Raw genomic sequence first — 11792 nt, 5'->3', positions numbered from 1 at the left:
AGGACAGCCCAGCAGCGGAGGCATGCCGTCTCCAGCCTTGGAGGTTATCAAGCCCCGACTGGGTAAGGCCCTGAGCAGCCTGATCGGAGCTGAGAGCTGGCTGTGCTTTGGGCAGGGTTTGGAGTGGAGACCTGCTGCGGTCCCCTCCTGACTTATCATGTAATCCTATGAACTACGGCTCTTGGAGCACCCCAGCAGCCCCTGCACCTTGCTTACCTAAAAGAGAGAGGGTACCCTGCCGTGGCACCGCAGTATGGCAGGTTTTGTGGTGCAGCAGGACAGCAGGGCAGGTTGTGGTGGCTCAGGAACCCTTGTGGGGTGGGAGCTGCTTTGTCCTCTGAAGATGGCTGTGAGTGGGCATCTTACAAATACCTGACGGGGGAGTACCTCAGACAGAGCCAGGCTCTTCTAGTGGTTCCCAGTGGCAGGAGCAAGGCAGTGGACACAAGCTGAAACACGGGAAAATCCGCTTAAACAAAGCACGTTTTTACTGTGAGGGGGGTAATGCACTCCAGCAGGTTGCCCGGAGGGGCGGCGGCACCCCCATCCTCGAGGCCGCTCCAGCCCCCGCCGCCCCGGCCTTGGGCCGCCGGCCGGGGCCGACCCCGCTCCGAGTCGGGGGCGGGGCGGGCCGCCCACCCGGGGTGCCCCCGGGGCCTCCCCGCCCCTCCCCTGCCCTCCCGCGGCCGCGGCTCGCCTCCCTGCGCCCCGCCGGGGTGCCGAGGGGCCGCGCTCAGCCTCGCCGCCGCCGCCGCCACAGCCCCGGGCTCGGCGCGGCCGCGCCCCCGCGCTCCCGGCCGCTGCGCCCGCCCGCCCCGCCGCCGCCAGCCCCGGCTCCCCCGGCGCGGAAGATGCTGCGGCTCTGCCTCCTCGCCGCGCACGGTAAGCGGCGGCGGGGGACGCGCCGCGACGCCCCCCGCCCGCCCGGGGCGCGGGGTGGGCGCTGCTCCGGGGCCGGCGGCGGCCCCCAGCCCGCCGCCCCCGGGCCGGCCGGGCCGTGACCGGGGCTCGCTTTGTCCTTGCAGCTCTGCGGCTCGCCGGGGCCGCCTTGCTCTCCCCCGGGTCGTGCGCTTTTGAGGACAGCGCCTGCGGCTACGAGTGGGACTACGCGCATCTGCCCTGGGCGCTGCACGGGGAAGGTAAGAGCGCTGCTGCCCGCGGGCGCACGGCTCCCCCCCGGGGGTACAGCCCACCCCCGGGCGCTGCTGCTGCTGCTGATGCCGCCCGGGCGCTGCCGTCCCCGCCGCCGGGAGCTGCTGCAGCCCGCGGCCGCGGTGGCGGCGCGCAGCGCTCGGCGGGGCGGCATCCCGGGGTGCCGCTGCCGCCCGGCCGTGCCGCGCTGCTCAGCTTTCCCGGGGCAACAGCCGCCGTCGGATCCCTCCCGTGTGCAGCTGCGGTCTCTGGGTGTCAGCTCCCTGGCAAGCGATCTGCAGGCGCTGCGGGGAGGCGTGCGTTCCCCGCCAGGCACAGGTCCCTCCGCAGGATGCCCCAGATATCTCTTTCACTCTCTGTTGGGAAAAGGTGTCTTTTATCAAATCTGCGGTAGGTAACTTACCCTCTTCATAAAAAAACCCACATGGGTCAAGTTCCTATTAAGCTGCATTATTGTTCTATCTAAATGTATTTTGGGTTCTACTATAGAAGTGGATGAATTTTCAGGACAGGAGACAATCTTTGTGAAGAGTATCTTTACAACATGTCCAATTAAGACTCTTCTCCATTTTATGATACTTACAGTTCAATAGGAAAAAGAGAAGCATTAGTCTTTCAGTAAGTTTTATTAGACTTCACTAAGACCGACTGCCGTTGAAAGAGAGAACAAAATCCAGTCACAGTACAGAGTTTCCATGCAACTGTAACTCTTACTTGACAAGTTTTTAGTATGGATTCCCATTTTTGACAGAATCAATGCGAACAAATCAAAGACTAAACAAAAATAAATACAACATTGTCATAACTGGGTAAGAAAATAATTCAGTTTTCGTTATGTTTGGCCACTATGTCATTCATAAAGTGAAGGTTGTGCTCACACAGTAAAAGGGACTATGTGTTTTCAAAAATTTTAAGCTCTAAAACAGGTGCTAAGAATAATGTAGAGGTGAGTACAGATACAAAGAGATAGAGACCCCTCATTACCCCTCATCAGTACTCCATTCAAAACTGGCTGGTCCAGTTTTGTCGTTCCACTTGTTACTCAGTCCATAATGAAGCGCTTTTTTTTTCTGATTTGTATTCAGTTCTCACATATGCAAAGTAAGTCACTTTAATTGTTAATTTTTAGATTAATCATTACGGTTTGAGAATGTATGAAGAGTGCTGACTTAGAAAAGGCTGTGAGAATGTCATGACTAAAATAATTGCTTTTTCTCTTCTTTTTTTATTTAAATATACATAGATTTTCCTCTATTTTTGAAGATACTAGTGGAAATTTAGTAACCATCTCTGCTTTCCCAGCTATGCCTCTTAACATCACGCCCTCCTAAGACGCCTGTCTTGGAAGCAGCACTTCTTCCTTGTGATTAACAGGGAGCCACATGGTAGTGGTATTGATTCAGCTCCAAGGGCCTGTGAGATGCTGGGAGTAATTGCTGCGGAAATGGATGTGCATCATGTTGTGCACATCCGTGCCGCGGTGCTTCAAGAAACAGGGAAATTTGATCAGAGATTTGGATCAGCAGCAACCTACTTTTTTGGCCCACAGAACACTATTTTGCTTGTTGTAGTTTGAGTTTTCTGTGTGACCATAAGCATACCAGTGGCTGCACAGCTTCTGTCATTGTAGATCTTGTTTTTCAGATATATGTAACTAAACTGTTATACTTTGGAAGTATATGTGGTATACCAGCTCTCTTAATAGGCATAGTTCTGTCAGCATTTCCATTATAAACCTTTTTTCTGCAGTCTGTAATTTAATCATAGTAAGTCGTTCCATGCAAATATTTGGCACACAAGGTATTAGCCTCTTCAGAAATATATTCATAGAATCGTAACTAACTCTAGTTGAAAATAGTTCATCCAAATCTATGTAGCAATTGTACAAAACCAGTCTTCTTTAGATGCTCTTTTTTATCTAGTAAAACCGTGTTACTTTTGGCAGCACCGGGCCCTGGTATTTGCAGGTCAGTGTATGTACATGTGGTAATTTACTGGGACAACAGAGGAAGTTAAGGATGGGAGTGGCAGCTTAGCTTTGAATTGTTCCACTTCTCATTGCATTGCTTCAAAACTGTTTTATTATTTTAAAATGTTATTTTTAATATAGAGTTCTATGCAGCAAATCTCTTATAGGGATTACCTGACTTGCAGTGCAAGTTCTTTCATCTTATAAATCTCTCAGTAGTGTGGTCTTGTGCCAAACTGTCAAGATGATGCAAATATAACTAAAATCCTGCCCAGAAATTTCCACTCCATACTTGAAAGTTTTTTGCCCAGTTGCCAAGGAAGCCAATATCTTCTGAAGGGCCAGGCACAGAAAGGAAGTGTGAGGCTAAAGTTTGCTTTTGTTTACAGCTATGCATTCCCACTTAAACCAGTAGGCTTCTAAGGTTCAACTGCTTTTTTAAATGTCTCTGGCTTCTCTTGAGTATTCTGGTAGTTCTGGGATAAGAGATTTTTTTATGTGTTTCATTTTAGGATCTTTATAATTGAAAAGATTTGGGGTTTTTTTTAGCTAAAGTTTTCATACCTGTAACAGACTGGCATTTTAGGGCCCATTTTAGTTGAGTACAAAAGGAAAACCAAAACGAAATAGTCAATGTTAAAACGGGTAGCTGTTTCACTCTTCGCTGTTTTACTCAGGACTGGCAAATCAGAACCTAATGAAGTGGGTGTTTGTAGGATACCTGCTACACAAGAAACAAATCAGGCATTTTAGCATAATATCTGTCCAGTGGACCTGTGCTCCCGTAAACTTCTGCTTCACTGAAACCCTCTATGAGCCTCAAGCTCTGAATTCAGGAACGGGACCCTGAAGTATAAACATCAAGGTGCTCTTTTTAACTGTCAGCTTTTTGAGTCAGTCATCTGCTAACTTGGTGTTTGCATTTTAGAATTAGAAGGATTTTTAGCAGACAAGCAAAATGCAAAGAAAAATGTAAAATACAGGAACAGCTGAGGATATAAATTTCTTGTGAGCTTACCTGTGGCTTAGAAGCACACTCAGCTGAAGTCATGGCCCAGGCTGGGTAAATATAGCATCGTGCTTGAAGCAGCATGTTTCCTAATGCGCCAGTTCTCTTTTCAGTGTAAGCTGGGAAATCCCATGCAAGCATGGTGTGATTCATGAAGTGGGTGTTTGCAGGATACCAGCTGCACAACAAACACAGTAATGTTGTTGCTCAGGAAAAGGGCATCATCACGTAATCCTGGTTCTGAAATCTGATGAGCCGCAGATGAATTTGTGCATGATCAATGGACCAGTGATAAGATCTGCAAGCTTTAAGTTATTTGCTAGTACACATAAACCCAGGTGTCAGTGGTCCATTTTAACTTCAGAGGTGTAGGCATGCTCCCATAGATATCCTTGCATTCATGGTGCTTCTGAACAGATAATTTATTTTTAAAAATCCAGGTACACAATATAAGACAAAGATCAAACTCCTTGGACCCAACTAATGGATGAGAAATTTAGAAAGCACATCTATTTTCATCACTACTGTGGTATTTAGAGATAGTTGAGGAGCTTGAATTCCATGTTGCTTACCACTAACACCCACAGGTATATTTAGCATGGGTTCATGTCCAGTTATGTTGGGGCATAAAGCTTTGCAGGTGCATAGTGGCTGGTTTCCACAGGAATTTACTTCTGTGTCAGCACTATATGTGTTGCAAGGGAAAGACCTGTTTAATTCTAACAGATACTGCCAAACTTTGTATGATAGGATTTAATCAAAAAATCTTGAGATTTTGTTTAACCAAACTGCACATATATTTTAGAGGACACATGTGCTTTGTAAGTGTAAAACAAACTTTAAAGCAAAGCAAGTTGTTGTATGTAATACGCAATAATCCTGAGTAGGGTAATAAATAAAGCCATTTAGACCCACTTGAAATGGCAGTAGGAAACGCAGCCTTATGTCAGTTGCAGCCATCCTGCAGGGTTGGATTTTGGCATTTTTTCTTTCCTCCCAGCCCTGTCCAGCACAGAGCCTGCCATAACCTGACTGTAAGAACATCCTGCTCATAGTATTATTATAAGTAAGTTTCATTAGGCACAATAATTATGGCACATCTTTTCTGTGACTCTGGACAATGTTTACATTTTTGCCAAGAACATCTGTACAGCATTTTGTGTGCCTGTGTCTATGGGTATGTTTTGTTCTCAATGTCCCTTCATTTTAACAGATAACAGTTTAATAGAGCTACAAATAATGTGCATTTGGGCTGTCAGCTCAAATTTGCACTAATGGAGTTTGCTGTGCTGCATCTGCTTTTAAGCATTAGATAAGAAATGTGTCTATTACCACTGCAAGCTATAGGGAAGAGAGGTTGTTTATATTAGCAATGTGCTCCAAAATCAAGTGATCATTGTTAAATGTGCCCATGCACAGCCAATTGTACTGGACTTGGAGCTATTTTAGTAGTAGTGGCAATGGATTTTGTACAGTTGCCTCCTTATCACCTTTGCTCTTCTGCAGAGTGTTGTCAAGCAAATTTCCATGTCGATCTTCTATAATGAGGTATGTGGCACTGAACTGCTAAAGCTGTAACTGGTAGTTGATACAGCCGTATGCATCTGGCTCTCAAATGATCATTGGCAGCTTTAAAGGCATGTTTTTGTGTGTGTTGCTTTCCTGCTAAAATTCTGGAAGTGTGTATTACTTCAAATCTCATGTCTCCAAGGATATATTTTAATAGCATGCATTTCAGAGTTTTTCAATAATGTTTTCTCTTTCTGCAGTATTCCAAAGGAGACTCATCCTTAAAAGAAACAGATTTCATTCAGAAGAGTGATGTAAAAAATTATGATATATATAAAAATAGCTTGATTTTCTTCTCCTTAAAACATGCCTACTTTTTGCTGCATTAGTCCAAGACTCTGTTTCTGTGATACACTCAGAATGTGCATCCATCAGGTAACAGTTTATCGTAAGCAGGTAAGCAAGCAACATCACTAACAACAGTGTCAGGAAACTGAAGTTTGTCTCTTGGGACATACTTATCATATAGCTACACTTTAAAATGGGTTTAAGATGAAAAATAATTTCAAGAGACAGGACAGCCATCCCAGGCCATCAGATAAGTGAGGCATGAGAGCAGCAGCATAAGGAATCTCAAATCTAAACATGGCCTGCATACCATTTAAAGAGCTTGTATTTACAGCTGTGCTATATGACTTAAAACTGACCTCTTTTAACCTAAGCTCTCTCACCTTGAATGTAATATGCAGAGTAATGAAACAGGTAATCACTGGTGATCCTAGATGTTGTTGCACAGCAAGCACCGTTCATATCTGACGTGTGCTGTGCCGTGCTCAGTTACAAACCTACTGGCAAATAGATTGGCACGTCTGTAGTCTCAGTTTTTTCCTGTACGTACTTTCCTGTACGTAGGAAAGTAAGCAATTTGAAAATGTAAAAAAGGTGTAACGTTGCTGGCTTTGTACAACCCTAAAATGAGACACGTGGTCTCACGTGTTCGTGATAACTGTGTAATTGTGAGCAAAGTAAGAGGGTCATTCAGGGAGACTTGCACCGGCTTGTACCCATCTGCAGCAGAACCAGGCTGGCATACGACAATGCTCGCTTGCTGACAAGGTTTTCAGCTGATAAATCCACGCTGCCATGGAAACTTACTGGTTTGGGTCTCCCAACTTGTAGCCTGGGCATCTCTGCACCAAATGCCATTTGATGGAGTGGAGAAGCCATTAGAACTGGCACACAATCTGTTTTGCCTTGACCTGATTATTAAAATGTTTGTCTTCCTGGCCAAAATAATTGCATTTGGAGTAACAACTGTCCTTCCTAGTCACTCCCAAGGGGAAAAAAAGAAAAAGGCTGACTCTCACATACTTCTGGTACACTTAGACTCTTGTGTTCTTCTTATTTCTCCTTCAACTCTGGTGCCATTTCTCCTGTACATTCCACTTTGACTACTCAGCCACTACGCTTGTGTTAGCAGCTCATTTCTTCTTGCTATTGTCTTATTCAGTCTGTCACCAGCAGCTTAGTAGTACCATGTGGAGTAGCATTTAGCCTTGCTTCAGCCTCTCCCTTGTCTTGCTGATACCAGTAGGAAATCTGATATTTTGCTTGCCCAGGTATAACTTCTGTCCTAGGCTTCTGGGCAATAGCATTTTTATTGAACTATACCTAATTACAGTTATTAGCATACTTTTTGCTCAACTTCAGAGGCAGGTCTTGTACAAAAAAAGATGGCCAAGAGCACTTGATGGAGGGCTTCATCAGCAGCTGCCTGTGCGTGACACTTTTGATAAGTCTTGGCTTTCCATCTGCAGCAGGAGAACAAACAAATCCTAAATTGTTATCGGTGAGTCACTGTGTGAGAGATGAGTTTCAAAGCATTCCTCTCCTCCACAGGATAGTAACGTTCTCAGAAGTGTATTTTCACATACAGCTGTTAATGATTCAGTGCTTAGAGAGTCAACAAACTATTTTAGTGCATTTTACACTGAGCCATGGAGGCTGGCCACAAGAGAGGGAGGATGGCTGTTATAAAATTCATATTTACTGAATATACCTGCAACTCCTGACAATAGGCTGGACTTTGTTTTGCATGAAAACAACTGAAGATAGATAATTTCCACTCGAATTTGAAACAAAATTTAAAAACTGTAGGAGGGCAAAAGAGTGTTTGGGAGCGGCGATGGAGGCCAAATCACCTGTAACCCCAGAGAAAAACTGATTCCCTGCAGGTAACAAGGTTTGTTACTCATTAATAGGGTGCAGCAACTTGTATGATTCTCTACCACTGATACAGCACTGTAAACCACACTTACTAAAAATTACATTTCAGCTTCACATTTCAAAATGCTTCGCGTTTACATGAAAAACTAGCTGTGCATCTGTGTAGCAGCCACACAATATGAGCCTTCAGCTCATTTGGACTAGCTTTAATTTATAACGCAGCTCCACTTGTGGGTTGCACAGCCTACCCAGAGAGAGTACGATCACACCACTGCAGCTTGCACGTGTCGCAAGACGACTATACCCAGAGTTTGCCTGGAAGGCTGCAGGGAGCTGGGCATGTCTCAGTTGAACACTGGAGGATGAGGTACAGCTTCCCACCTGAAATCACAGCTGCTGTGGCTGGCTCTGATGGAGATGCATAAGGCCCAGGATTAGGAATCAGTCTAGCTTTGTAGTGTTATCTTCTCCATTAATAGGAAGTTTATTAATACAATTTCAGCATCTGTAATAAACAGGATGGATACTGACCTTGTAAATATTGTTGAAGTTTGCTAAAATACCAGTACAAACATGCAAAATCACTTGTTGAAAACAGCTAGAAATATTTTCAGTTTTCTGAAAAAATGAAAAACTTAAATGAATTGAACTAAAGTTTCTTTTTAGGAATTTCAGGGTGCATGCATGGTGTGAGATTTTATATCACTAAAACTGCTGGCAGGCAGTACTTTGTGGTCATTGTGCTTATTACACTACATACCTAATCATCTTGAAAATGAAGAGGACAGCCAACCATTTGCCAGTTCATTTTTTTGGAGGGAAGGGAAGGTATTTTCAGCACTGTCAGTTTTCAGTATAAATTTTGATCAAGATCTAATGTGGGTCAAGATCTGTAGTGAGGAAAAATAAGCTTGTACTTGTGCTGAAGGGTGACCACAGACATTTCAGAAGCATTTCTACTAGTAAAAAAGACTTGTTCACCTTGCATATGCTACAGGCTTTTCAGAGTTGTAATAGAATCAGCCTGAAAATGCCCTAATAGTCTTATTATATATGATGCTATCAAGTGGAAATCTTCAAAAGCTTATTGAAAAAATAAGCCAAAACCAGTTACAACTAGTTGCCTTGTATTCCCTTTTTTTTGTGTAGTTCTCCCATTATATTACCTCCTGAGATTTTTCATCCCCAGCCACTGTGTGCAAGAGCACTACAGGCAACGCTATAATTAGTTGACTGACTAAACTTATCAAATGGGGTTAAACCTTCTACTGTTACATCTGAAGAAAATATGCTTTAAAAAAAGAGATAATTTCATTTAATCTTTCAGTTTTTACTGTCTTAATATTACTTTGTAGTAGTAATGCTACAGAAGGCCAGATAAAAGGCTAGCGTAGTCATCCATGTAACTTCGTACAATGTTTTGATTGCTTAGAAGCCTTTCTATCAGTTGAATATATTTTATAATTCCCATTTAAAAGAGTAAGTATCTTTTGCCCCGTCCTTCCCTGTGGTTCTAGGCAGCCAAAGAGTCTGATTATTATAGTCCTTCTTCAAGCCAAAGATTCCTACGATTTTGCATAACAGTATAGTGCCCACCACTTTAAAAATGCTCTTTGATTAACACAGTCTTCTACACTATATGGCTGTTCCTCCAACACATTTTCTTTTGGCAAACATGGCTCAAGATCAGTATATTAGACAACTGTAATAGTCTGAGTAATTGTGTTGGTGTACTTTGAATGTTGTTTTAAACAGTTGTAATCTCTGATAAAGTATGAGCTACATGTTACTAACACTTCGCTCTGTTCTGGAAACTTTGCAAGTCCTAGTATGAAAATATCCATGAATCACAGTAATTAGATTTCCATTTGAAGTATCAGCCAAAGTCTTTTAGGAAAAGGAGTCTTCACAGTTTTCAATTAGCAAACCATTAAAATACTTAAAAAGGCTCTGATGTGACTTGATGAGTTTCTTCAAATTTGCTGGGCCACAAACTGTTTTTCATATTAAAAATACAGAAAGAGCGACAGAAATGGAAGGGCAGGTTACAGCTGTGGCATACAGAGCCATAGTGAGATGCAAAGTTATCAAAGGAAGTCATTCTCCATCTTTCAGATTCTCTTTTTTTTTTGTGTTTTAACAGTTGATCAATACTGTGATTGTCGCCTTGTCTAGCAGTCATGGTTGAACAAAGGTCAAAGCAGGCTCCTGTGTGACAGTGGTGTCTAGGTAAATGCTATCGCACTCAGCTTTGTAGCGGATTCATTTGTGGCAAAAAGTCGTGTCTGGAGGGTAACGAAGCCAGACAATCCTACCTGGTCTGTGAATAAGCAGAAGATTTCCCTGTTTTCTGATAATATTAAAGATCATGCTTTAATGCACTGTATCTAAGAACAAAGTTCAGGTTAACTATGTAAACACTTTTCTTCAATCAAGCTCTAAGTGCTCCACAAAGCACTTTCTACTTGCTGTAGAAATCCCCAGCTGATGTATAGATGAGTAAACTAAATTGTCCAGTGTCACTCCCCAATTCATCTGTATATCTTGCAATGAAAATGCGTCTCCTTTTGTAGGCCTGTTTTACATTTGCTGAACCATGTTTCTTCCAGCCTGGAACATATTTTTTTTTGCTTTTTAGTAACTATCATGAACGTGACTGGAGAAGCTCCTTGAATAAGGCTGGTGTCAGCAGGTAGGATGAGTACTCTGTCTGGAATAGGGAACTGTGCAATACAGAAAGGATGCGAACATCATTTGAATGGCTGTCTCTTCACTCCAGGGTTAGATGATGATAGCCCGGAGCGCGGTGACCAGGGCGGGCGAACAGGACATGGCGCGTCAGAAGGGCATGGCGTGTCAGTTTGCGCGTCAGTTCGCGCAGGCGGTTCGTGCAGGGAAGGCGTGCGGGCAGGGCGCAGTCCTGCCCTCCTGGCTCTGAAGGCTCTCTTGACGAGCGGCCATCAGCCTCCCAGAAGAGGCCCAGCTACGGTCTCCACTTGGCTGAAAGCCATCGCCAGAAGGAATGTGGTGACCCAGACGGAGCTCCCGCCCAGGCACGTGGCTGTCCAGGCCTCTGGCTGCCAGGAGTGCCTGAGCCTGTTGCTGGTGCCGGCAGACGGGAGAGACAACACCTGTGTGCGGTGGGACCAGGTGAACGATCTGCTCAGCGTGGTGGCAGAGCTGAAAGAGGAAGTGGAGAGGCTAAAGATTATCAGGGAGTGCGAGAGGGAGATAGACTGGTGGAGCCATGCCCTACCATCCCTGAGGGAAAGGCAGAGGACGGAGGCTCCACGAGAAGCAGAGGCCCCCTTACCCTCTTGCTGCCGGGCAGAAGGAGGGGACCTAAGAGACGAAGGGGAATGGAAAAAGGTCCCTGCTCGGGGCAGCAGGTGAATCCCCTCCCGGCCTCCCTCACCTTCTCAGCTGCCCCTACACAACAGATACGGGGCTCTGGAACTTGAGGGCCAGGATAATGAGGAGATGGATGAAAGTCCATCTGTGGGGCTGCCTAGGGGGAGACAGTCTGCCCCACACATCAGAACCACCTCTACTAAGACGAAAAGGAGGGTAATTGTTGTAGGCGATTCCCTCCTGAGGGGAACAGAGGGCTCAATATGCCGGCGTGACCCAACCCACAGGGAAGTCTGCTGCCTCCCTGGGGCCCGGGTGAGAGAGGTCGCAAGGAAACTCCCTGGTCTGGTACAGCCCACTGATTACTGTCTGCTGTTGGTTTTGCAGGTTGGCAGTGATGAGATTGAGCAAAGAAGCCTGAAAGGGTTCAAGAAGGACTTTAAAGCACTGGGGAGACTGGTTGAGGGATCGGGAGGACAGGTGGTGTTTTCCGCAATCCCTTCAGTGGCGGGGAGGAATGCTGATAGCAATAGGAAAGCGAACCTGGTCAACGCGTGGCTCAGAGACTGGTGCCAT

The 11792-nt window shown here is 45.1% G+C and overlaps 1 protein-coding gene across 1 annotated transcript in view; it reads left to right on the top strand.

Moving 5' to 3' along the window:
• Window positions 1–851: 851 nt before the first annotated feature.
• The window catches only part of MAMDC2 (MAM domain containing 2), a 69240-nt gene continuing 58299 nt past the window's right edge, over window positions 852–11792 (top strand). The window contains exons 1-2 of the mRNA XM_059833748.1: window positions 852–882; window positions 1026–1139. Of these exons, the coding sequence (XP_059689731.1) occupies window positions 852–882; window positions 1026–1139 (145 nt within the window). The remainder of the gene's footprint in view (window positions 883–1025; window positions 1140–11792) is intronic.

This window comes from Gavia stellata, chromosome Z (assembly GCF_030936135.1).
Source record: "Gavia stellata isolate bGavSte3 chromosome Z, bGavSte3.hap2, whole genome shotgun sequence".
NCBI classification, from domain to species: domain Eukaryota; kingdom Metazoa; phylum Chordata; class Aves; order Gaviiformes; family Gaviidae; genus Gavia; species Gavia stellata.
This window is presented reverse-complemented; position numbering and strand designations above follow the sequence as displayed.